The sequence below is a fragment of the Natrix helvetica genome (genome assembly GCF_964273705.1).
Source record: "Natrix helvetica genome assembly, chromosome: 2".
Lineage (NCBI taxonomy): Eukaryota > Metazoa > Chordata > Lepidosauria > Squamata > Natricidae > Natrix > Natrix helvetica.
Genome location: NC_138552.1, coordinates 272,910,521 through 272,934,627, shown reverse-complemented (window position 1 = coordinate 272,934,627; position 24,107 = coordinate 272,910,521). Strand labels below are relative to the sequence as shown.

At 42.8% G+C, this 24,107-nt stretch overlaps 2 protein-coding genes across 2 annotated transcripts; both read left to right on the top strand.

Moving 5' to 3' along the window:
* Nucleotides 1-90: 90 nt before the first annotated feature.
* Nucleotides 91-10,057, top strand: TBL2 (transducin beta like 2). The gene is made up of 7 exons (XM_081940362.1): nt 91-339; nt 3,634-3,758; nt 4,621-4,805; nt 5,676-5,827; nt 5,993-6,119; nt 6,251-6,403; nt 9,510-10,057. Exons 1-7 carry the CDS (start codon nt 189-191, stop codon nt 9,964-9,966), a joined length of 1,350 nt encoding a protein of 449 aa, XP_081796488.1. The 5' UTR covers nt 91-188; the 3' UTR covers nt 9,967-10,057.
* Nucleotides 10,058-13,686: 3,629 nt separating this feature from the next.
* Nucleotides 13,687-23,220, top strand: BCL7B (BAF chromatin remodeling complex subunit BCL7B). Its single transcript, XM_081945619.1, has 6 exons — nt 13,687-13,941; nt 17,085-17,160; nt 18,043-18,142; nt 19,090-19,260; nt 19,479-19,558; nt 22,239-23,220. Exons 1-6 carry the CDS (start codon nt 13,850-13,852, stop codon nt 22,329-22,331), a joined length of 612 nt encoding a protein of 203 aa, XP_081801745.1. The 5' UTR covers nt 13,687-13,849; the 3' UTR covers nt 22,332-23,220.
* The last annotated feature ends 887 nt before the right edge of the window (nt 23,221-24,107 follow it).

Genomic DNA, 24,107 nt, shown 5'->3' with positions numbered 1-24,107 from the left:
GCGCATGCGTCTTCAGTGACTCGCGGAGGGCGCTCAGACGGGGACGCGCACGTAACGGAAGAGACCCTAAAACATACCCGCTGCTACTTGCAGCGTGCGCGCTCCGGTTGGGCTCGATCCCGCCTCCGCTGAGGTGGCTGTGGGGAGCTGGAGGAGGAGGAGGAGGCCGCTGCTGCTGGCGCCGGAGGATGGGGGAGGCGGTCGTGTCCGCGACGCTGGTGGGCCTCTCGCTGGTCCTCGGTGCCGTCGTTTTGTGGGGGCTGCTGTTCTTTCTGACGCGGTGGACGAAGGCAGCGCCGAGCAAGGAGGACGTGGCAAAACTGAGCGGGACGGCCGAGGGTGAGCGGGGACGAAGTGCTGAAGCCGCCCTGCCAGCTTTCTGCCAGGCGGGGTTTGCAGCCACGTTTCCATCTTGCGCAAGGAATGAGCCGTGGCAGCTCCCGATTTAAAAATGGCTTTAATAAGGCGCTGCGCTTTATTGTTTCCCGTGATTGGAGTCCCAGAGGTGCTTTTTTTCAGGAGGCAATTGGACTTTCTGGGTGTTTTTTTTTTCTTTTGAAGACGTTTCGCTTCTCATCCGAGAAGCTTCTTCAGCTCTGACAGGATGGTGGGGAATGGAAGGATTTATATATTCCTTGCAGAGCGCTGGTCATTCGCCTCTTTTTAGAGGGTCGTTGAAGCACTTGGAGGTTTATCTGGGTCCTTAGGGTTACCTGAGTGGTCTTCTGGTTCCTGTAGTCTGCTATTTTGCTCTGGAAATCCATTCCTTCTCCCCCTCTGGATTTCCAGAGAAAAAATTGCAGACTACAGAAACCAGGCTCACTATTGCTCAGGTGACCCTGAGGACTCAGATAAACCTCCAGGGGCTTCAGCGACCCTCTAAAAGGATGCAGATTACCAGATGTGAAAAAGGAATATATCATAAATTCTTCCATTCCGTACTATCAGAGCGAAATCCAGAGTGGGAGTAGGAATGGATTTCCAGAGAAAAATTGCAGACTACAGGAAACCAGGAGCACTACTCAGGTAATCCTAAGGACCCAGATAAACCTTCAAGGACCCTCTAAAACATGTTCCTCAACCTTGGCCACTTGAAGATGTCTGGACTTCTACTCCCAGAATTCCTCAGCCAGCTGGCTGGGGAATTCTGGGAGTTGAAGTTCAGACATCTTCAAGTGGCCAAGGTTGAGAAACACTGCTCTAAAAGGATGCAAATGACCAGCTGTCTGCAAGGAATATAAATCCTTTCACATTCCCCACTATCCTGTCAGAGCTGAAGAAACTTCTTGAATGAGAAGCAAAACATCTTCAAAAGAAAAAAACAAGGAAGTCCAGTTGCCTCCTGAAAAAGCATCTTTGGGACAACCATGACCTGGATGACTGGCCTTGTGCCTAGATCACAGAAGCGTTTCTGACTGACTAGCAAAGGCGGCGTTGGATCAGTCTAATAGTTGGAAGGATTTGTCTGTGAGTAGGAAACTTGGTTTCAAATCTTAAAATCGGAGGTACGTTCAGCAGAAGCCTTGATTGGAGCCATCATTTTTACCAGGGAAAAAAGCAGAAATTGGTCTCAGCAGAAAGGTGAAAAAACACACCCTGAAGTATTGCCTTGGATATCAGGATTGAAATGTATATGGGTGCCGCTCTCTTCATGCCGCTGTGCCTGTGGCATCATATTGAGGAAATTTCCGATTGCTTAGGTCATGGACAAGGAAGCTTCATCATAGGGTCAGGCAAACTGGTGTGGGCTTTCTGGACTTCCCAGCAGAGTTTCTTTTTTCTAGACCTATAGAATGGGAATTAAATCTGGAATGTCATTAATAGAAAAAGTATGTTCAGCAAAAAGCTACAGTCTCAGTACAGGTAGTCCTTGACTTACAACAGTTTGTTTAGCGACTAGTTACAGTGGCACTGAAAAAAGCGACTTATGACTATTGTTCATACTTAAGACAGTTACAGCATCACCATAATCACTTGATCAAAATTCAGACACTTGTCAATTGAGATTTATGACGGGTGCAATATCCCAGGGGTCCTATGATCACCTTTTGCGAATGTCTGACAAGCAAAGATAATGGGGAAGCCAGATTCACTTAACAACTTAATAACTGCAGTGATTCACTTAACAACTGTGGCAATAATGTTTGTAAAATGGGGCAAAACTCCATTAAATGCTTCACTTGGCAATAGAACAGTTGGGTCCAATTGTGGTCGTAAGTCGAGGACTACCTGTATTTCTCAATCTTGTCAATTTTGAGATGACTGTGCAATTCTAGCCTCAGTGGCCTTTATAACAAGTGCTTAACTAGGGAGAGCTCGCAGTTGCTTTTCCCAATATACTAGCAATAAACGTGTTTTTCCTTTCTTTTGTGGCTTTAATATGTTGTGTAAATCCAGCTTGTTTGGTTAATTTATGATTCAGTGTGTTGTGTGAATTGGTGGGTAATTTAGTCACCAGATTAAGAGATACTGGAAATGCAGTCATTTAGTTTTGATAATAAAATGGGAGAAGAATGAACACTTTCTGCCATTTTGAGCTCATTAAAAGATAGCTAGAAAAAAATCTTGAATGACAAAAAAAACTGTTCTTACATGCACTGCTGTAGTGAAATGTAGTTGGGAGTCACAGGAGGGAGAGGCTGCCTCCCAGAGAGTAAAGAAGAGGGGAGTTGGGAATGTTTGGTAGGCAGGAAGAGGGCTAAGATGGTCCCTTCCTAGCAGTTCACAAAGTGCAGGCAGTCCTCAACTCAAAACAGTTCATTCAGTGACCATTCAAAGTTACAATGGTACTGAAAAAAGAGACTTCTGACCATTTTTCACACTTACATATTGCAGCATCCCCATGGTCATATGATCCAAATTTGGATGCTTGGCAACTGATTCATATTTATGATAGTTGCAGTGCTTCGGGTCATATGAAAAGCTTTCGTGACCTTCTGAGAAGCAAAGTCAACGAAGCCACGTTCCTTTAACAACCCACTTACTTAATGATTGTGGCAAGAACCGTTACAAAATTGGGCAAAATGCACTTAACAAATGTCTCACTTAGCAACATAAATTTTGGGCTTAATTGTGGTTGTGAGGACTATCTGTATTTCTATAGTTGTGTCTGGCAAGATTCTACGTATAGGCAAGCAACAATAAAGAAACTACTCAGAACTACCTCCATGTCTGACAACTGCATCTACAAGAGTATGGGCAGCGTAAGAATAATGAAGCAAAGTATGATCCCTGAAAGTTTATATGTTTTATATATTAAAAAGTATTATAAGGTGCTATAAGACTATACAAAAGGCTAACATGAAATTTTTAACTAAAGGTGATTATTTAGGGGTCTTCATATCACATTTCCCTCATTCCTTTCTTAGCCTTTATGCTCCAAAGACATGTGAATCTTTATGTAAGGGTATTTTTATGTCTTAAACTAAGGACACATAAACACTAATAGATACAGAAATAGCTTCATTTTAAAGCCTTGGCTTTTAGATTAAAAAACATTCTGCTGCAGGCTACTTATATTTATTTTTTGTTGTGCTGATGTGATAATTGAAAAAAATGCTATTAGTGATTTAAACAATTAAAACTAATTGGTCCTTGATTTGTTACATTTTTTTCTTCAACTGTATTCCTCAGATCAAAATGTAAATGGTGATGCAGCCAGCAAAACAGGCCTGAAAAAGCCCAAGCAACAACGAATTCGAAAAGAGAAGCCCCAACAGCATACTTTCACACACCCACTTCTGGCTTCAGCCCTCAAGGTGAGCTCTGGTGGGTAACATATTCTTACATGCCGTTATTTCACCTTTTTTTTTCTTGAGCTGATCATACATGTATCTGCCAACTGGCCTACTTTTATTCTCTGAATTGTTTCCAAAATTTGGGGATGTCAGAATTTGCAACTGTACTACTCAATGGTAACAGTAAACATTTCTGGAAAAATTCACCAGGTTGCTTTCAAAAAGGATTGGATTCATATTGTATAGTTTTCATTTTCTAGAACCTGCTTCCTCCACACCCCACACCATGGGGTGTGCTTTGAATGTAATTACTTTATTTGGTTTTCATTTTGAAATCCTGAGCTACTGTGCAGAAATAAACAACTTTGTGATATGAAAAAACAGTTCCACCCTGCCACAGCTTTACCATTGTATCTTCCTGTTCACTGATGAACTTACAACCATTTGGCTTTACTTGATTATATCTACTTGTCCAAGGCAATAAATGGGAATCCAACTGTTTACTGGATGATACATAGCAATTTGCTGAGTTTTGTTAAAAGATGATAGCAGAAGAAAGCAAATAATGTTGAGATTAAAACAAAGACAACAAAGTTTTCTTTTGCCAATTTCACTAAGTATACCTGACTCCAAAAACAATTTAATTTGATCACTATTTTACAGTTGAATTAGCCTGTTCTGAGGTTGGAATGAAAGGTGTGTAAAGGTCATAAGTTTCCTTGACTGGATAGTTATACTCTTCTTTCTTATATCCACAATTTTCAAATAAGTCCTGTTTTTAGAATTTTTAACAGCGTTTCGCTCCTTAGATAACAGATATCCAGTATACAAGACACCTGGATTTATTAATAGGCAAAAAGATAAATTTCTTCTTATTTTGTAGGGGCACAGTGGAAATGTCACTTGCCTGGACTTCAGCAATAATGGGAAGTATTTGGCATCCTGTTCTGATGACCGTACAGTGCGTATATGGAGTACCAAAGACATTTTGGAGAGAGAGCATCGCTGCATGCGGGTTAATGTGGAACTGGACCATGCTACCCTGGTCCGCTTCTTCCCGGACTCCAGGTAGGATGGAGGTTTGGTTAATATCCTTTGCATTACCTGCTTACCTGTAAACTGTCCTAATCCTGAAGGAAAATGGGCAGTGCATTACAATAAAAACATATATATATATGTTACGGTGAAAGTCCGAAATCTGGTGAATGTCGACATTCACCAATCTCGCTTGGTGTATGTCCGAAATATTTGCTTATTTCTGACTTTCACCGAGAGGAGCGTTTTCGCCTCTCTTTGCGAGAGGAGCGTTTTCGCCTCTCTTTGCTTATTTCTGACTTTCACCGAGAGGAGCGTTTTCGCCTCTCTTTGCGAGAGGAGCGTTTTCGCCTCTCTTTGCTTATTTCTGACTTTCACCGAGAGGAGCGTTTTCGCCTCTCTTTGCGAGAGGAGCGTTTTCGCCTCTCTTTGCGAGAGGAGCTGCAGCTGCTTCTCTCAGCGCAATATCTTGAACCGAAATCTCATTTATGGGAAGTAACTTTTCTTTACAAATTACGAACGGGTTAGGGTTAGGGTTTTACCCTAACCCTAACCCGTTCGTAATTTGTAAAGAAAAGTTACTTCCCATAAATGAGATTTCGGTTCAAGATATTGCGCTGAGAGAAGCAGCTGCAGCTCCTCATTGCAAAAAGGATAGGCTGAGGAGTTGTTTCAGTCACATAATGTAGCGAAAGAGTCTGAAGATTTTGTCGCTGTGATTCCTTTTGACAGAAAAGCAGACAGGAGCAGCAGTAAAATGAAGCTAGTCTGAAGTTGCAAATGTGGAAGCATTTTCACACGCTTCACAAAACATGGTGGGCTTATGTTATATGACTACGAAGCGGAGCAGCTTCCTCCTTGTGATCCTTGTCTTGCTTATATGCCTTTCTTTCCTTCACTCAGAGCTTTCATTGTTTGGTTGGCATATGGAGACACCCTCAGAGTTTTTAAAATGACAAAGAAAGAGGATGGCACTTTTACCTACATTGCAATCCCAGAAGAATTTCCAAAGCAGCACAAGGCTCCTATTATCAATATTGGAGTTGCTGATACAGGTATGAAAGCTGGTCTTTTGAACAGCCTAGCTTACAATTACAGGGAACAGTTCAGCTTTATTTCCTGAAAAGCAAATTAATTTGCTTGGTTTCCTGAATAATGTATATATATAGCTGCATCAGCCTGTCAGAATTGTAGCCTTACCTCTTCCCTTTATTCCCCAGGAAAGTATATCATGAGTGCCTCCAGTGATACCACCATCCTGATCTGGGACATGAAGGGGGAAATTCTGGATAGCATCAATACCAACCAGATGAACAACACCTTTGCAACTGTGTCACCATGTGGGAGGTAAGGAAGGGCAGTCACCTATGTTCTATTATGTCAGAGATGTCTTCTTTGTGCTCGAAATAATATTGAAGAATAGAAAAGTGGCAGCTCACAAAGTGGTTCAAGTCATTTTGACATTTTCTTTCCTATAGGTTTGTTGGTTCATGTGGATTCACTCCTGATGTAAAGGTGTGGGAAGTGTGTTTCAGCAAGAATGGAGATTTCCAGGAAGTGATCAGAGCCTTTGAACTGAAGGGGCATAAAGCTGGCGTGTATTCCTTCGCTTTTTCCAATGACTCTCGGCGGTGAGAAGCTATCCCTCATTTCTATGGAATAGTAACGTTTTTATAATAACTTGTTCACATCTTCCCTTTGAGCCCTTTGTCTAGTTTTCCTGATACCCTGGGTGTGAGGAAGAGAAGGCCCTTTGGAATTGCTTCCTTCCTTCTTATAAACCAATGGAGGAATATCCTTTGAAGATTAAGTGGCTATGTTCCCACAATATATTTAGCCAGTTCAAATCAGAGCTCACCAATGGATTCAGACAACTTGCTAAGTTTGATTAATTTGGGGTCAATTTTTTTTGTGGGGGGCTTAAGTTGTTTCAACCCAAGCCATTTAATTCACAATTTTGTGTATTCTGTAGACTAAAAAAAATGTATTATGAATTAATGATGTTAAGTACAATTAATGCAGTCCATTCTTCATCAATGTACTTTGTTAATAGGTTCTCAGTTGGTTTATTTAGTAGGATTTATAGCCTAGCGCAGTGATGGCGAACCTTTTTTGGCTCGCGTGCCACAAGTGGGGGGAGCGCAGGGGGGTCAAGTGCAGGCGTGCCGCACCCATAATGCAACGCGCGACCCCCCCAGTGCGCATGCGCGCAAAATGCACGTCCCCCCCATTTTTACATTTTTTTTTGCCCTCCCCATGCTCCAGGGGCTTTATAGAAGCCTGGGGGGGGTGAAAAGAGCCTCCCCTGACCCCCCGGAGGTCCTCCGGAGGCTTCAGGGACTGTCCAGAGGCTTCCCTGAAGCCTTCGGAGCGCTTAAAACCACCCTCCGGTTTGCTGGGGGGGGGGGGCGGGGGAGGCTTTTTTCGCCCTCCCCAGGCTCCTATAAAGCCTCTGGAGCCTTTTAAAATAGCTTTTAAAAAGGTGAACTCAACTGGCCAGCGCGCGCATGGGCGCTGGCCAGCTGACAGGGCAGCGCCTCGCGTGCCCTGACAAATGGCTCCACGTGCCACCTGTGGCACACGTGCCATAGGTTCGCCATCACGGGCCTAGTGTTTCTTAAATGTGACTATATTGCTAGGGCAATTGAGTATGCTCTCCTGCAGGGTTTTCTTTTTTTACAGTTTTTATCTTTTTATAGACTATTAAAAGTTTAGGGTTATTTTGTTATTTTGTTTTATGTTTTTAACTTGGTAATGGCTCAGAGTCACATACAAGATGTGCTGCTGTATACAGTGGGGCAAAAAAGTATTTAGTCAGCCACCAATTGTGCAAGTTCTCCCACTTAAAAAGATGAGAGAGGCCTGTAATTGGCATCATAGGTAGACCTCAACTATGAGAGACAAAATGAGAAAACAAATCCAGACAATCACATTGGCTGATTTGGAATGAATTTATTTGCAAATTATGGTGGAAAATAAGTATTTGGTCAATATCAAAAGTTCATCTCAATACTTTGTTATATATCCTTTGTTGGCAATGACAGAGGTCAAACGTTTCCTGTAAGTCTTCACAAGGTTGGCACACACTGTTGCTGGTATGTTGGCCCATTCCTCCATGCAGATCTCCTCTAGAGCAGTGATGTTTTGGGGCTGTCACTGGGCAACACGGACTTTCAACTCCCTCCAAAGGTTTTCTATGGGGTCGAGATCTGGAGACTGGCTAGGCCACTCCAGGACCTTGAAATGCTTCTTACGAAGTCACTCTTTCGTTGCCTGGGCGTTATGTTTGGGATCATTGTCATGTTGAAAGACCCAGCCACGTTTCATCTTCAATGCCCTTGCTGATGGAAGGAGGTGTGCACTCAAAATCTCACGATACATGGCCCCATTCATTCTGTCCTGTACACGGATCAGTCATCCTGGTCCCTTTGCAGAGAAACAGCCCCAAAGCATGAGATTGCCACCCCCATGCTTCACAGTAGGTATGGTGTTCTTTGGATGCAACTCAGCCATTCTCTCTCCTTGAAAGAGGACGAGTTGTGTTTCTACCAAACAGTTCTATTTTGGTTTCATCTGACCATATGACATTCTTCCAATCCTCTTCTGGATCATCCAAATGCTCGCTAGCAAACTTCAGACGGGCCCGGACATGTACTGGCTTAAGCAGGCCGACACATCTGGCACTGCAGGATCTGAGTCCCTGGCGGCATAGTGTGTTACTGATGGTAGCTTTTGTTACGTTGGTCCCAACTCTCTGCAGGTCATTCACTAGGTCCCCCCATGTGGTCCTGGGATATTTGCTCACCGTTCTTGTGATCATTTTGACCCCACAGGGTGAGATCTTGCGTGGAGCCCCAGATCAAGGGAGATTATCAGTGGTCTTGTATGTCTTCCATTTTCTAATTATTACTCTCACAGTTGATTTGTTCACACCAAGCTGCTTGCCTATTGCAGAGTCAGTCTTCCCAGCCTGGTGCAGGTCTACAATTTTGTTTCTGGTGTCCTTCGACAGCTCTTTGGTCTTCACCATAGTGGAGTTTGGAGTGTGACTGTTTGAGGTTGTGGACAGGTGTCTTTTATACTGATAACAAGTTCAAACAGGTGCAATTGATACAGGTAATGAGTGCAGGACAGAGGAGCCTCTTAAAGAAGAAGGTACAGGTCTGTGAGAGCCAGAAATCTTGCTTGTTTGTAGGTGACCAAATACTTATTTTCCACCATAATTTGCAAATAAATTCTTTCCAAATCAGCCAATGTGATTGTTTGGTGTTTTTTTTACATTTTGTCCCTCATAGTTGAGGTCTACCTATGATGCCAATTACAGGCCTCTCATCTTTTTAAGTGGGAGAACTTGCACAATTGGTGGCTGACTAAATACTTTTTTGCCCCAGTGTATATCAAATAAATCAATCCTTAGGAAACTGAAAAGAGCTATATTCTGTCACCAACAGGCCAGCTGAAGTCTTAAAATATTCCTGAGGGATATTTGAGTTTTATCAGATCTCTTGAAGGCATCTATGTCATACATATTGAGTATGTCTATATGCAGAACCATTTTTCAAATTTATGATGTGAATTATATAACCATGGGGAGCTCTGTAGTTAGCTTCTGGACTTCAGAACCGAAGAAAGGAAGTATAAATAACAAGAATGATAGACCCAAGCCAATACATTCATCTAACTACAGTATTAACTCAAAATTGCTAAATAATATGTGCCATTCTGTCACCCTAACAGGATGGCAACAGTTTCAAAGGATGGCACTTGGAAGTTCTGGGACACAGATGTTGAATACAAGAAGCAACAGGATCCTTACCTATTGCTGACAGGCAGTTGCAAGGTAACAGAGCCCTGCCGCATTGCTCTGGCTCCTGATGCACGGGCAGTGGCCATTTCCAGCAGCACCAGCATTTTTGTTTATAACACCCAGCGAGGAGAGGAGGAAGAGTGCTTTGAAGGTGCTCATAGAGAGCACATAACAGACTTAGCCTTTGACGTGAACAGTCGCTTCCTGATTTCCTGTGGAGACCGAGCCATCCGTGTCTTCCACAACACAACTGGGTATAGGGCTGTGGTGGAAGAAATGAAGATGCTGCTGAAAAAGGCTTCTAATGAGTCTACTAAGCAGAGACTGCAGCAACAAATAACAGACGCCCAGAGTGCGTTGGATAGTATCTATGGCAAGAAGAAGTGAATTGCTCCAAGAAGCATGTTTTCTGTGCAAATTTGGGGCTAGTTTTTTTTTAAATATGCAGAATGAGAACTAATAAAACAATTTTTGCACAGCTGTTGCTTCCTGGGATTTCTTAAAGACTATTTAAAACAAGGAAGACAAGACAGTTTGTCCTGTTGTTCCAATTGTCAATTGGTGCTTAGGGCTAATCACATAGAAGTGGCTTTCATCACCCATGCATCTGGACATTCTGAGAAGTCTTAGTGTTATTATTCCAAAGGGCAAAAGAAGTTGAAAAGATGTCTTCACAAAAGGATTTGAAAATACAGTGAATTTTGGAAGGAGTTAATGTCTAACTCTTCTTACTAGGTAGGTGCAAAATATTACAGCTCAGGCCATCCTAAATTTGAAACATGCTGCTTTGAGTTCAAAACATGTTTTAAACTCAAATAGAATGTTTTATACAGAAACCTTTTAATCCAGATGTTTTGCATAACACTACTTTATCTATGCATCATCCCTTTTAATTAGAATTTTGTAGGAACATAATAGGAAAAAATCCTAGCTAAATGTTATCTGCATTATCTGCTTATTGGCTCTTCACTCAGTTCAGTTTTGAGAGTTGTTGTGAATTCTCTGATACATACCTTTCCTGAAAAGGATGGGTTTGGTTAGTGGTATATTTATAGCTTTCTCATCTTTAGATTACAAACAAGAATAAACAAGAAATACAGGTAGTCCTCAATTTATGACCAGTCACTTAACAACTGTTCAAATTATGATGGGCCCAGAACAGCTCATTTCCCACCCATAATGCACTTCTAGCTGTTGTAAAAAAAAGCTCCCCTTCACAGTCACATGACAGCCTTTCCAGGTACTTGGCAACTGCTATCGTTTACAACTAACTGTAGCATTATATGATCATATGAGCATGATTTATGACTTTGGCAAAAACTGCCCATTTCAATCAATGGGTTTGCATTTACGACTTGCAGTGTTCCCCTAATGACCTCCATAAACAAATATTGTAAAATAGAATCAAATCACATGGTTGCCCCAACTTATTACCATAACAACTTACTACTGGAACCAGGCCCAATTATTGTAAGTCAAACACTATCTATACAATCAAATTCAATATATAACACAAAGAATTAAAAATTATTCACATTCTGTATTTGATCATACAGAGTTGAAACAACTTGGATGAAATTCATTGTCAAAACCGCCACAGGTTTGTCACCTGTGTTCTAAACTAACTAAAAACCTTTCTGGAATTTTAATTTGAAGGGTTCTGTGGGCAAAACGAATAGATACAAATTGTAAATCATGTCAAGAATTCAAAATTAAAATTATTCAATTATCTCAGTTATCAAATTATTCAAAATAATTCACACTTATTGGGGATAAGTGTAGATAGGGCTAATTTCCAGGTAACTCAGAGGCTTTTATTTGTGAGTAGATGTAGACAGCACTGAGCTGTCCTTCACCGATCTCAAAAAGCTACATAGTGTTGGACTTAAATGGGATCTTTCCACTTCAAGAAAAGGATAGGAGGCCAGCCAGAGAAATTGAAAAAAAGAATCCCACGACAAAACAATGGCAAGTCACTATTCCCATTAAAACTACAATGATGTATCCATAAAGTCACCAAAAGTTAAGCTCAGTTTGAAGATGTCTCTATCTCTACCTTTCAAATTTAGGACTATACTGGAAAGCTAATACATTCACTAAGCTCAGGTTTGCTTGAGAAAACTTGATTAGATTACCACATCTGTAAGGAATAGTCTTAAAACTGCTGTTGGCTTGCAACAGGGGTATCAAATTGGCAGCCCACGGGCCGGATGCATCACATGCAGGCCACAACCACCCCGGCTCCGCAAAGACAAAAAACGTCATGACATCATGTGACGCGATCAAGTTTGACACCCGTGGCTTACAATATAAGAAATATCTTCCTAGCTTAAATTCCCATTCCCGCTGGGAGGTTTACTTGCTAAGAGTTCACCATATTGAATTATTAGGTTGAGGACCTAAACATAACCAGGGTACAACATGCATATTGCTTCCTTCCTCATAGTGACTCTAAGGGATAACTACAAATCCAGGATATGCCACAAGAGAAATAATATACTATATAATGCATATTCAGGCTATTGGTTGTAAAGCTGCCTTAATTGTTGACTTCTAATTTGTAGATATTGGCTGTATCTCAAACCATCCCTAGAGTATTTAGATGTATTAGGATTAAAATTCCCACGTTTTCATATTAGTGGGTGTAATCACCATACATCTAGAGTGTTTTAGATGGAGGGGGCTGTACAATAAGCTTGCCAGATTTAATACACTTGGTGTATGGGCCTCATACTGCTCCAGTAATTAGAACTAAATCAGCTGCCATTATGGTTGGATACATACATTACACAGTGTATTTGTTTTTGGTTGACTGTTTTGGCTTAATGTTATATGTCAACCAGAGGACTATAGTTTATTTCATGAACCTTACTTTTAATATTTAAGACTTACTATTAAGCAAATAGTTAAGTAAACCTATATGTCTCCAAAGTATGTTTTCCCCTTATGTAGCAGTCCCTGAAAAGCTCTATGACCGTGATGGCGAACCTATGGCACATGTGCCCAAAGTGGCACGCAAAGCCATGTCACCCGGCACGCACAACCTTGCCTGTTTGTCTTCTGGGTTTCTTGCGCGCATGCATGTGCAACGATCAGCGATCCTTCGCATGTGTGGCAGTGCTGAAAACTGGTGCGAGCATGCACACCGGCCAGCTGGTTGTTGGGTGCGCATGCGCGCCAGAACCCGGAACTTCAGCTTTTCTGGCGTGATCCCTTTGCATCTGCGGCAGTGCTGAAAACCAGCATGTGCATGCGCACCAGCCAGCTGATCATCAGGCATGCATGCACACTAGAACCCGGAAGTTTGGCTTTTCCAGAGCGCAGGCCTGATGAGCCTGTGTGCAAATGCGACATTTCTACACAACCTTTTCAGCCCTTGGTGCCAAAAAGGTTCACCATCACAGTTCCATGATAAACCAAGTCCCCTTCATAATTTAGGAATGTGGAACCTTCTACTGAGTCATAGCACTGGTCCACAGCAAGTGAATCCTCAAATACCGTTCAGGAGGCTAAATAGTTTGGGTAATACATGACTCAATGTGAGAACCCAACTGTCCCTTTAGCATGTGATGTCATAATACAACACAAACAGCAATAGAAATCTAAAAGGCAGTTTTACCTTTGAAAAGCTAAACTGGATTTATCTTGATAAACACTTGGATGGGAGACTCTCAGGAAATCCCACAACTAGGCTAGTTTGGGAAAAAATTTAAAAGCTACCAAATACAGAAGATATCACAGTGAACGCTCAAAGGAAACATTTATCTGCCATAAAAGAAAGTCTTTCTCCATTTGTACCTACGATTTGAAGTCAGGTCTTAAAAATCCAAAGCAGACCCTCTATTACAGTTTTTTTCTGGCAACAGCATAGCTGGCTGAAGAATTCTGGGAGTTGAAGTCCACAAGTCTTAAATATGCGAAGTTTGGTGAACACCTGCCTTATATAAATGGGATGCAATCGCTTTATGAAACTGTATAACTGTATTTTCCCCAGAGCATATCTAAAATAAATCAATAGCATTGCAAAACTAGTTCTTCTGAACCATACAAAACTCCCGCCCTGTTTATAAAAGACAATCCAGAACTCGCTTCGCACCTCCCCTATGCACGGGGCACATGAAACCGCCTCGCGCATGCGCTTAAGGAGCCCGTACTCTTCCTCAGGCGGGGCGCTGACGCGTTACGCACGGAGGCAGAGGGGCGGCACGCGCATGCGCGTGTAGGCACAGCTGCTGCTGCGGGATCTGGGGCTGCTGGGGCCACAGGCGCCATGTCGGGCCGCTCAGTGCGGGCAGAGACCCGCAGCCGCGCCAAGGATGACATCAAAAAAGTCATGGCGGCGATCGAGCGCGTTCGCAAATGGTGAGGGACGGGAGGGAGGGGTCGTGGGGGGAGGGGTCTGATAAGGGGTCAACCAATCCCTGCCGAATGCGGCCTTGGTGACAGCTAAACAGCCAACTGGTGGCAGGCGTTTATTTTGGTGGGTGGGGCTTTTGCGAAACGGCCAATCATCTTGTAACAACTGAAGTGGCCGGGTGCGGGGAGCTGTGCGATTTGTAGTGCAGGCAATGGGACCTGTCACATAGTTTAGATTGACGTGACGCTACACCAGTCGAATCCCACGGGAGCTTAAAAAAAAAGTAGGGAGCCGGGTTGCTATAGGGATTGGCGGGCCTACCTGCAGCCGCTTGCCTCATCCAGCTGCTTGGAGGTGGGTGAGGACAGGAGGGAGATTTTTGCTTGTTTGCGTGTGTGCCGCACAAGTTTTGTATGCATAAGCAGGAAGGGGAAAAGGATTTGAGCCCAACTCGATTTTTAAAAAACTGTAATTGTGTGACGTTAGCAATCTGCGCAATAACCTTGTAAGGTAGGCCAATAGTAGCATCTCCATATTTCAGACGAGTGAGAATTGAGAATATAGGGGCTCATTAGCCAAGAAAGAAAGACTCCATTTTTAAGAGTCAGTCTACCACAGAATATGAGATAACAGCCCCTATTGAATGTCTTCCTGCCCTGTCTTGGCAGATGGGAATGTCTGACTAATTTGTGTTATGATTCATACCTACACAGAAGTCTTATAGCCAATGGATGATTATTTGGGCCAACACATTTTCCTTGTTGGAGCTCAGAGTTCTGATAAGGAGAATTCATAAGCAACTCAATGTGGCTGGTATGTTTTTGGGGCCAGTATATGGGAGTTTCCTGGGTTGCAGGGATGTGATTATTCAGGACCACACTTCATTGGCAAATAGGTGCATATACATTTTTTTTTTTTAAAAAGGGTCATACAGATACATGACTATATAATTGTAGAGACGTGGGATAGAGAAATTAATTTATAACTTGGTTACTGTTTGAAAACAATGAATGGCTAAATTCGGGGGGGGGGGGGGGAGAGAATACATTCAGATTCCCGTGGTTTGGCATCAGATGTTTTGGATGCAAGAAAAAGTGGCTGGGAATGAGCAGTTTATTGGTCAGTTAATGAATATTATGCTTTCCATTTCCCAAGATTCAGATTCAGATTCAGATTAATAGAGTTGGAAGGGACCTTATAGGTCCGTGATGGCGAACCTATGGCACGTGTGCCACAAGTGGCACGCGGAGCCATTTATCAGGGCACGCGAGGCGCTGCCCTGTCAGCTGGCCAATGCGCATGCGCGCGCTGGCCAGCTGGGTTCACCTTTTTAAAAGCTATTTTTCACCTCCCCCAGGCTCCAGAGGCTTTATAGGAGCCTGGGGAGGGCGAAAAGAGCCTCCCCAGCCCCTTGGGAGGCTTCAAGGACCATCCCTGAAGCCTTCAGAACGCTTAAAACCACCCTCCGAGCAAACCGGAAGTTGCTTGGAGGGTCGTTTTAAGCGTTCCAAAGGCATCAGGGAAGCCTCCGGACAGTCCCTAAAGCCTCCGGAGGGCCTCCGGGGGGTTGGGGGAGGCTCTTTTTGCCCTCCCCAGGCTCCTATAAAACCCCTGGAGCCTGGGGAGGGCAAAAAAAACATATAAAAATGGGAGGGGGTCGCGCGTTGTGCGCACATGCACACTGGGGGATTGCGCGTTGCATTATGGGTGCGGCACGCTCGCACTTGACCCCCCTGCGCTCCCCCCACTTGTGGCACACGAGCCAAAAAAGGTTCGCCATCACTGTTATAGGTCATCTAGTTCCACCCCCCACCCCCCCAGCAGGAAACACCCTTTCTAACAGGGCAATACAGTCTCTTCTTGAAAGTCTCCAGTGATGAAGCTCCCACCACTAAAAGAATGGAGCATTCTATAAAGAAGTGAACATTGGTAAAATAGCACCAAAATAGTAAAATAGTTTCTCTTCTAAGTCAGCAGCAAAAGAAAAAGGAGCCAAGCCTGTTAGAACCAGCCTTTCTTGAAAAAAATGCTTAAATTGTTTCACACAACATGCTAGACCATAAAACATGGTTTAAAACCAATAATGGCTAGGTCAGGACTAAATACATTTCATTCTGTCTTAACATAGTGTGAATGTCATCACAGCAAGGTGTAACATGGTTGATATATTTTGCTTTAGGAAGTAGTTTGAAACCAATTATATGGACTGAATTGTTTTTTAATGTTATGTGAATACAATCACTAGCTGCTATTACAAAACTTTAAACATTACTGATGCATAAGTTAAGTTCAATATCTTTGAAACATATTGAACAATGGTAGAGAAGCAATAGTAACAGGATTGCCAAGTATCAAAGGTTATTACTGTAGAAGTTCAGTTTCTTATAGTGCTGGCATTTAAAGCTGTAAACAGCTTGAGATTCTGAGAAAATAACTTTCACGTTATCTGTATACTTGAGAACTCTTGTGGTTCCCCCCAATAGCTAAAGTTTGATAACTATAGGAAACATGCAAAAAGATTAATCTTGCATTTATTGTGAATGTTTTTGTACGGACCAACAGATTATATTAAGTGGATTGAAGATACTATTTTGTTTTCAACTATTATTTTTTTCCCTATGGTATTTTTAATGCTGTGTTTTATGGTTCTGGCCTGTGCAATCTCTGAAAGTCTTGGGTAGATCCCTAACAGGCCTTCCAAAAGCTACCACCACATTATAATTATTAATGAATTAAAAAAACAAACAATATTAGTCTGAGAAGTTGTTTTATTATCCATATGTAACTTAGCATACATTAAATTAAAATTGTTTCATTTGTGACATGATCCTGCCTTTTTTTTAATTATATGGCCCCTTGAACCTCACTCAAAGGCTGAGTATAAAGTTTGGATTCTAAAGTGTTATTTACTCCTGAGTCCAGTTCTGAACACAGAGTGCTCCAATTTACCTCCCCCCCCCCCCCCAAAAGGGTGAGAAGGCATACTAGATTGTATAATTTCACCTTGGTCTCAGTACAGCTTAAGGAAAAAAGCAGAAATCCAATAAAACTGAAATAACTTCACTGTTCACTTAAACCAATCCTGTAAATTGTAGCTGGGGAAGAAGGTTGCTTGACTGTATCTAATCTCATTCATGCTTTGATGCAGGGAGAAGAAATGGGTAACAGTGGGAGACACATCTCTGCGGATATTCAAGTGGGTGCCTGTGGCTGATAGCAAAGAGGTGAGGGATGAGAGCTTCAAGGAACAAGCCCTGCTGGAGGGGGAGGGGGAGGGGCTTGGGCTATTCTCCAACAGGAAGTAAGAACCGGCAGAATGAGCAATATGCTACTTTTTACTTTCCCTTCCTACAAACAAAAATACAATCCTTATGGTAGTCTGACAGGTGTCAGTTCATTTTCAATAGACTTCCTGCCTCTCCGAAGGAAATTAAAACGAAACATAAATCCCTTCTGCTATGGTATATTTGCAAGGACCATCCTTTCCCAGCTACCTCTATCTGACCCACCAGAGTGGGGAGGCAGAGTATGTTATAGGTCCCCTTTCTTAAGGAAGTTCATATGAAGAAGGGCCTCCTTTGTTGTGGCTCCCTCCCTGTGGAACATCATCCCTGTGGAGATAAGATTGGCCTCCAAATTGATAGTGTTTTGAAAGGCCCCGAAGACATGCTTTTGCCAATGGGCCTGTGGACCCCAGGGTGATATAGTGGTTTGTTTGATTGTTATCGGTAGGGAGACAGAGGTTTATTGTTTTTGTATTAGAGATCTTTATATCTGTAAGTCAGTGGTGGAATCACCCAGAGTGAGTTGGGCAGCAATACGCAGTACATTTTCTAGATAAATGACAACTTGGATGTGGGATGAGGAAGGGAGAGCATTATTTAAATATTTAATTGATGATAGCAAAACTGTAGCTTTCATGCTTAATTCTTCAAAGACATATCACATTCCAGATAAGGAGGCCTTGCTTTCCTCACGGAGTCCTTTGAGTCTATTGGTGGCCTCTGAAGCCCTATCTGCTCCAACTGCTAATTGTAGAGGGTGCATATATGTGGTAGAGATATTTCTTTTGCACGCTAGCTCACTGCCTTCTTTCTCATTTCAAGAAAGAGAAGTCCAAATCCAGTGGTACTGCTGCTGTCCCAGAACCAAATGGCTATCCAGCTGAAACTGCAGCCAACTCTTCCCTTCTCCTGGAATTCCAAGGTGATTAGACTTCAGGTCTTTCTTGCATATTGATAAAGCAGAAAAGACAAGGCTCTGCAAGCACTGGCAGAGGTCTTGTAAGTGCCTGAGGCATCATTACCACATAACAGGATCAAGAAAGCAGCATCCCTGTTTCAATCATGGCAAGTCATTGCTAGTCAAAGTGGCTAATACTGGGCTAGATGGACCTATCTTTCAAACCGTGTTATGATAATACAGTATTCTGGCATTTACGCAGGAAAACCCAAATGCACAGGTATAGAATAGGTGGTAACCTGGTTTAACTGTGTGAGAAATCTTGGTGGTTCTAGTGGACCATCATTTAAGTATAAGCCAACAATGTTTTGCAGCTGCCAAAAAGCCAATGCAGTCCTAGGGACGCATCAACAAAGGGATGGTATCAAGATCACAAGAAATGATAGTGCTGCTTTATACTGCATTAGTGAAGCCACATTTGGAATACTCTGTCCAGTTCTGGGCATAATGATACAAAAAAGATACTGAGAGCCTAGAAAAAGTTCAGAAAGAGAAGGGCAACAAAGATGATAAAGGGTCTGAAGGCTGTATGAGGAACAATTAAGGGATTGAAGTATGTCTATACTAGGGTTCAGCAAAGTGCGGCTCTGGAACCGCATGTGGCTCTTTCCTCCCTCTGCTGTGGCTCGTCATGAAATGGGATTTTGTTTTCAATAGTCTTTATCGCCTTTTAAAGAACTGTAGTAGACCTAAAACCATCCCTTGGTCCTGGCTGTCTCTGTTCAAATATTACATTGACTAGGGAAGGGGATTATAAGTTTTACTTACCCATGGTGTGAAGTAGTATGTCTTAGGGAACAAATCTTTGAAAATCTGAGTTTTGTTTCAGTTATTATCTTGCAGATATACCTGCAGTGCTACTTCTGGTTCCAGTTCACTGAAAAGTCTTTTTCCCTGTCTGGTTTCCCCAGATGAGAACAGCAATCAGAGCTCCCTTTCAGACACCTATCAGCTAAAGGCAGACAGTAGTGCTGCTTCCAGTCCCAGTCCACAGCAAAGTGAATCCATGAGCCCTAGCCACACTTCTGACTTCCGCACTGACGATTCACAGCCACCCACGCTGGGACAGGAGCCCTTGGAAGGTGAGTCGTTTGGCTAAGGAGTTGTGGCACCACAAAACCCATTCCCATGGCCACTGAGGGAGAATTGAGACAGGCCTGGCATATTATGTAGAATTCCTGGTAAGGGGCTTCCATAGTAAAGGCATACTATCCTTGGTATTTTCAACTTCGGCAGAGTATTGAATAGCCCAATAAAAGCCTTGAAGTGTCATTGACCCTTTTTTCCTGTTAACTTTCAGAACCTGCTCTCCCTCCATCAGAAGTAGCTGATGAGCCTCCAACCCTCACAAAAGAAGAGCCAGTAAAACTCAAGGCTCAGGTAAGGCCTACGGAATAGGCAACAGCTTCCTAAGGCAGATTCAGACACACACTCTTTAGCAGCATGCAGTATTAATATTCAGACATTTCTGTCTGGGCATTCAGCTACAAAATTCCTAGCCAGGCCATGAATTTTAATTGGAAAGTTGATTAGCTTCGGTTATTTTCCATGTGTTAACAATCTAAAATAAAATCTCTGTCATGTCCAGCTTGATTTCTAGCATCTTGATGGATACAGCCATCTATCTCCCTTAGTAATCTGTCATTGCCTTTTTCTAAGATGTTTTCACTACTTCTCAGGACAGCCTAGTCTCCCAGGTATTCCCTGGAGTTCTTTCATCCACATACTAAGCAGGTCCAGCCCTGCATAGCTCTCCAGGCCAAATGCAGTCCTTCAGATGTTCCACTTCTGAGATGTAGCTTAATCAAGAGTGGCCGATAACAGCCTTCTGCAGCCTGTGCTTTTTTGGGATAAGCAAGGAGTGGGGAGAAAGAAAAGTCCCTTAAAAATGACTTTGCAGATCTGGCAGGCAATTATTATTCTACTGAAACCACTATGGCGGGGGTCCCCAACCCCCATGCCAAGGGCCCACTACCAGGCTGAGGCCCATTCAGAACTGGGTCATGGCAGCAGGCGAGCACATGTGTGCACTTGTGCACACAGCAGGCTGGTGAGTATAGAACCATTCCTTCTCCCCCACGACCCCCCCCTCTGCCAGTCCACAAAACCAGAAAGGTTGGAGACTGCTGCACTATGGGTGCAACAACAACAAATTTAAAAAAAAAAACACGGGCCACTCATGATGTAATTGCAAATCAATATCCTAGTATCTTTTAAGGCTGAAGCCTTCGAAATATACTGGATAGGATTTTTAAATTTTTTTTGTTGAACTGAGCATTTTTTTTGACCAAAAAGTGGAAGGATTTGAAGGCCCTGCTTTGGTTCATCTATAATAGCTCCACAATAGCTCCTGTTTGGGAGGTCCAAAAGGCAAGGAAACGTAAGATTTTTCAGAAGGGAAAATATCCCTACATTATGACAGGCACCATGCATTGAAGCACTAGACGACAGTCACATCTTGGCCACATATTACACTTCGCATTCTTTGGTTACTATAAACATGTAGCCTTAAAATTGAAAAGAAACCGTGTTTAACAAAGAGACTGACAGATCCTGGGGTACAAAAACAATAATAGAGTCATACACTCATTCTTGATAGTCCAAATAAGAAAACACTTATTTGCTTCCATTCTCAAAAGGAGTACAGACCCTTACACAACTCCATAACCCTGACTTTATGAAACCACACACTATTCCTGGATTGGTGATTCTCCTCTTAGCGACAGTCAGATTATAAAATAAGAAATGGCCATTTGAATATGGAACCTTTCAGGGGTTCGTGTTTCTCAATGTTTGCCTGGGTAGGGGACCTGTCACTCAACAAACCGTAAATGCTGAAGTTGAAGCAAGACCAACATTGATTCCATATTTCTCAATCCTTTCTGCGATGGATGAGGAACTGATTATTGGAGTATCTGCAGCACGACAATCATAGTGCAAGACAGTCCCAAACCCAAAATATGCATAGTAATCTCAAATATACAAAAAAACAATTCGTCATTTTGCACCTCAGAGGCCTTGTGTCTTTTTACTACCCTGAAAAAAGAGAGACTTACTTAGATTATCGTGGTTTTAGTAACTGCTTTACACAGTAGGTGGCAGCATCAAACCAACTTTGGCTGATCTCAGAAAAATTAAGCGGATAGTTGAGGATCAGGAAATCCCAGAATATAAATTAGTCTAGGAAGTTGAAACATCCCAGAAGAAGATGGTGGCCAACAACTTTTGTAATACTGGCAAGAATGCAAGGTACAAAGTTCATGTTTAATCAGTTAGAAGAGGCTATTCAAAGCACATGAATAATGTTTATAATGTCCACATTCAGTTCAAAAAGTCTAAAGTACTTCTGGACGAACCTCATTTGGGAAAGGGATATGGTCACATCATTGGAAGTACTTCCACATTTTTCATGTCAGCATTGTAAAAGAAGTTTTGTTCACTTTCTATACAGCTAATCAGGTTACATCCTTATTGGAACAGATTTTTTGTTGTTAAGTGAAGCATTCATTAGGCGAAACTTCACTTAACCTTGGCACTTCCAAGTAATCCTGGCTCTGGTCATTAGGCCAAGACTCACCATTGCTAGGTCAGAAACCAGTGTTTCTCCTGCCCTGAAGCACTTACCTCTGCTTCAGTTCACCTTGCCCACCTACCTCCTCTCCTATCTCTGCCCTTCTGGCTGTCCAGCCCTCCCCCACTGTTCCCTACTGCCCCCAGATGACCTTTGCTATCCTCCTCTTGTTGCTGACCTGGCAAAGGTCATCTGGGGTAATGGGGGAGCAGAGGCAGGAGAGTGGAGGACAGCCAAAAGGGCAGAGATGAGGGAAAACAGACAGGTGAAAGGAACTGAAGTGGACCTTGACTTCATAATTGTGTGCAGGCTGCCAACCATTCAAATTTTGATCATACGACTGGGGTATTGCTGAAATCTCAAGGACCATTTAACTAGCATTCATTCAGAACCACTATAACTGAACAGTAGCTGAACAAATGGCCATAACCAAGGATTAACCTGTATTGACAACCCAGCTAACCATATATTTTTCTTTGTTTGTTTCAGGTGAACGGAGGAGAGGAAGATTCTGGTGCACCTCCACTTAAGAGATTTTGTGCAGATCAGAACTCCATATGTCATGCAACCTCTGAGAGCTAGTCAGTCTGCTTCATCCTGTGATGCAGTTGTCTTCAAAACTCCACCTGCCCCTCCCTCTCAAAATACCAATCTGTTTGAAAGTTGGTATTCTTCTCCACCTCTGTGTTTCTCTCCTGTGCAGTGTCCTCCAAGAATCAACCTGCTCTTTCCATAACCTCTCCAGATGAAACTTTGCTCATCCTGTGTTAAGATTTGTCCCTTTTGTGCAATCTCCTCTCAGCCACATCCTCTTGACTTGCACGCTTAAGGAATGAGGTGGTTGCAACCTCTCTTGTATACTTTTTATTTATCCTCTGTGGGCTTTGGGGACTGCAGTTAAGGAAGTTCCTGTAAGAAAGAGGAGTTCTCTGCATTTAACAGGTAGCTCACAAATCCTTTCCTGTCCTTTCTCCTCCAGACAGTGAAGGATTCTCTCTGGAAGTGAGTCAGGACCTGGTGGAAGTCTGCCTGGGATGTTGTGCAATAGTTGTGGGGTTAAGCCATTAGTGCTGGAGGGAGCAAAAACTTTCCCCTCCAGGGAAGGATAATGGTGCTGCAGCTAAGAAGGTGTTCTAGGAAGTGAAGGGTGGGCTGCATCTAGGTGGCTAAAGGGCTCTCCTTTGCAGTCTGGCAAACGTGGACCTCAGAGTGAAGAATATCTTCCCAGGTACCAAAGGGGCATTGTCTCTGAGCAGCCCTTCTCAGGGGTGGAATAGCCACCTAGCACAGCTAGCACCAATCGCCTGGCCCTCTCTCGTCTCTGCGGACCTGTCCTCCCCATCACAATCTGCATGTGGAACTGACTTCATGATCAGGGCCCTGCTGCCATGAAGAGTGCTGGCCACGCAGGGAAGAAAGATATTTTAGCACTGAAGAGAATATTTTTAAAATTAAACTATTTGAAATAGTATATGTGTGAGAAAGTGTATTTGGGGGCAGGGGGGAAGAGATTCACAACAAGAAACGGGATGGCTGGCATAGAAGTCCTCTTCCCATTTGCATGGGAATCATGACAGAAACTTATCTTGACAGCATCCTTTTTTATGCATTTCCCATGATTTTACCTTCTTCTAAGTCCCACTCCATTCATGAAATAGGATTAAATGGTGCTTAGTTGCGCTGACACAAAAAAATTTTTTTTCACCATTGCTCCTATACCATAAAGTGATAAATGATTAGGTTTTCTCACCCATTACCTTGTATATTGGGGAAGTGAATGGGGAAGAATATACTGCAGTATGAACAGGATTGGGGTTGATTAGCAAGGGGAACAATATATTTCATGTAGGTCTAATTTTCTGCCATCTCCCAAATACATGTATTTCAACTTAGAATTGAAGAAAGCTTGAAGAGTTTTGTCACGGAGGGTTTCATGGAATATTTTCCTGGTGGTTCAGTGGTTAAGACACTGAGTTTGTCGATCAGAAAGGTCGGCAGTTCGATGGTTCAAATCCCTAGTACAAGTCTCTTGTGTGAGCACGGGATTGGACTAGATGAACTCCAAGTTCCCTTCCAACCCTGTTACTGTTACTGAGAGCACAAGTCAGTCCATAACTGCCACATCTAAAGGTAGAAGAATGTGAGGCAAATGTAACCTACAGACCTTAATGCAATTAAGCCAAGAAAATGTCCCATTTAAATTAACAATGAAAGTACTGAATACTACTAAGTTGTGGGGGGAGGGGGGATGTGGACAGAGCTACAGCATTGAAAGATCAGGGTCTTCCAAAAAAATTCCTCTCCAGAAGACTTGCCAGACAAATGTGATGTTCAGAACCCAAGCCCAGCCATCATATA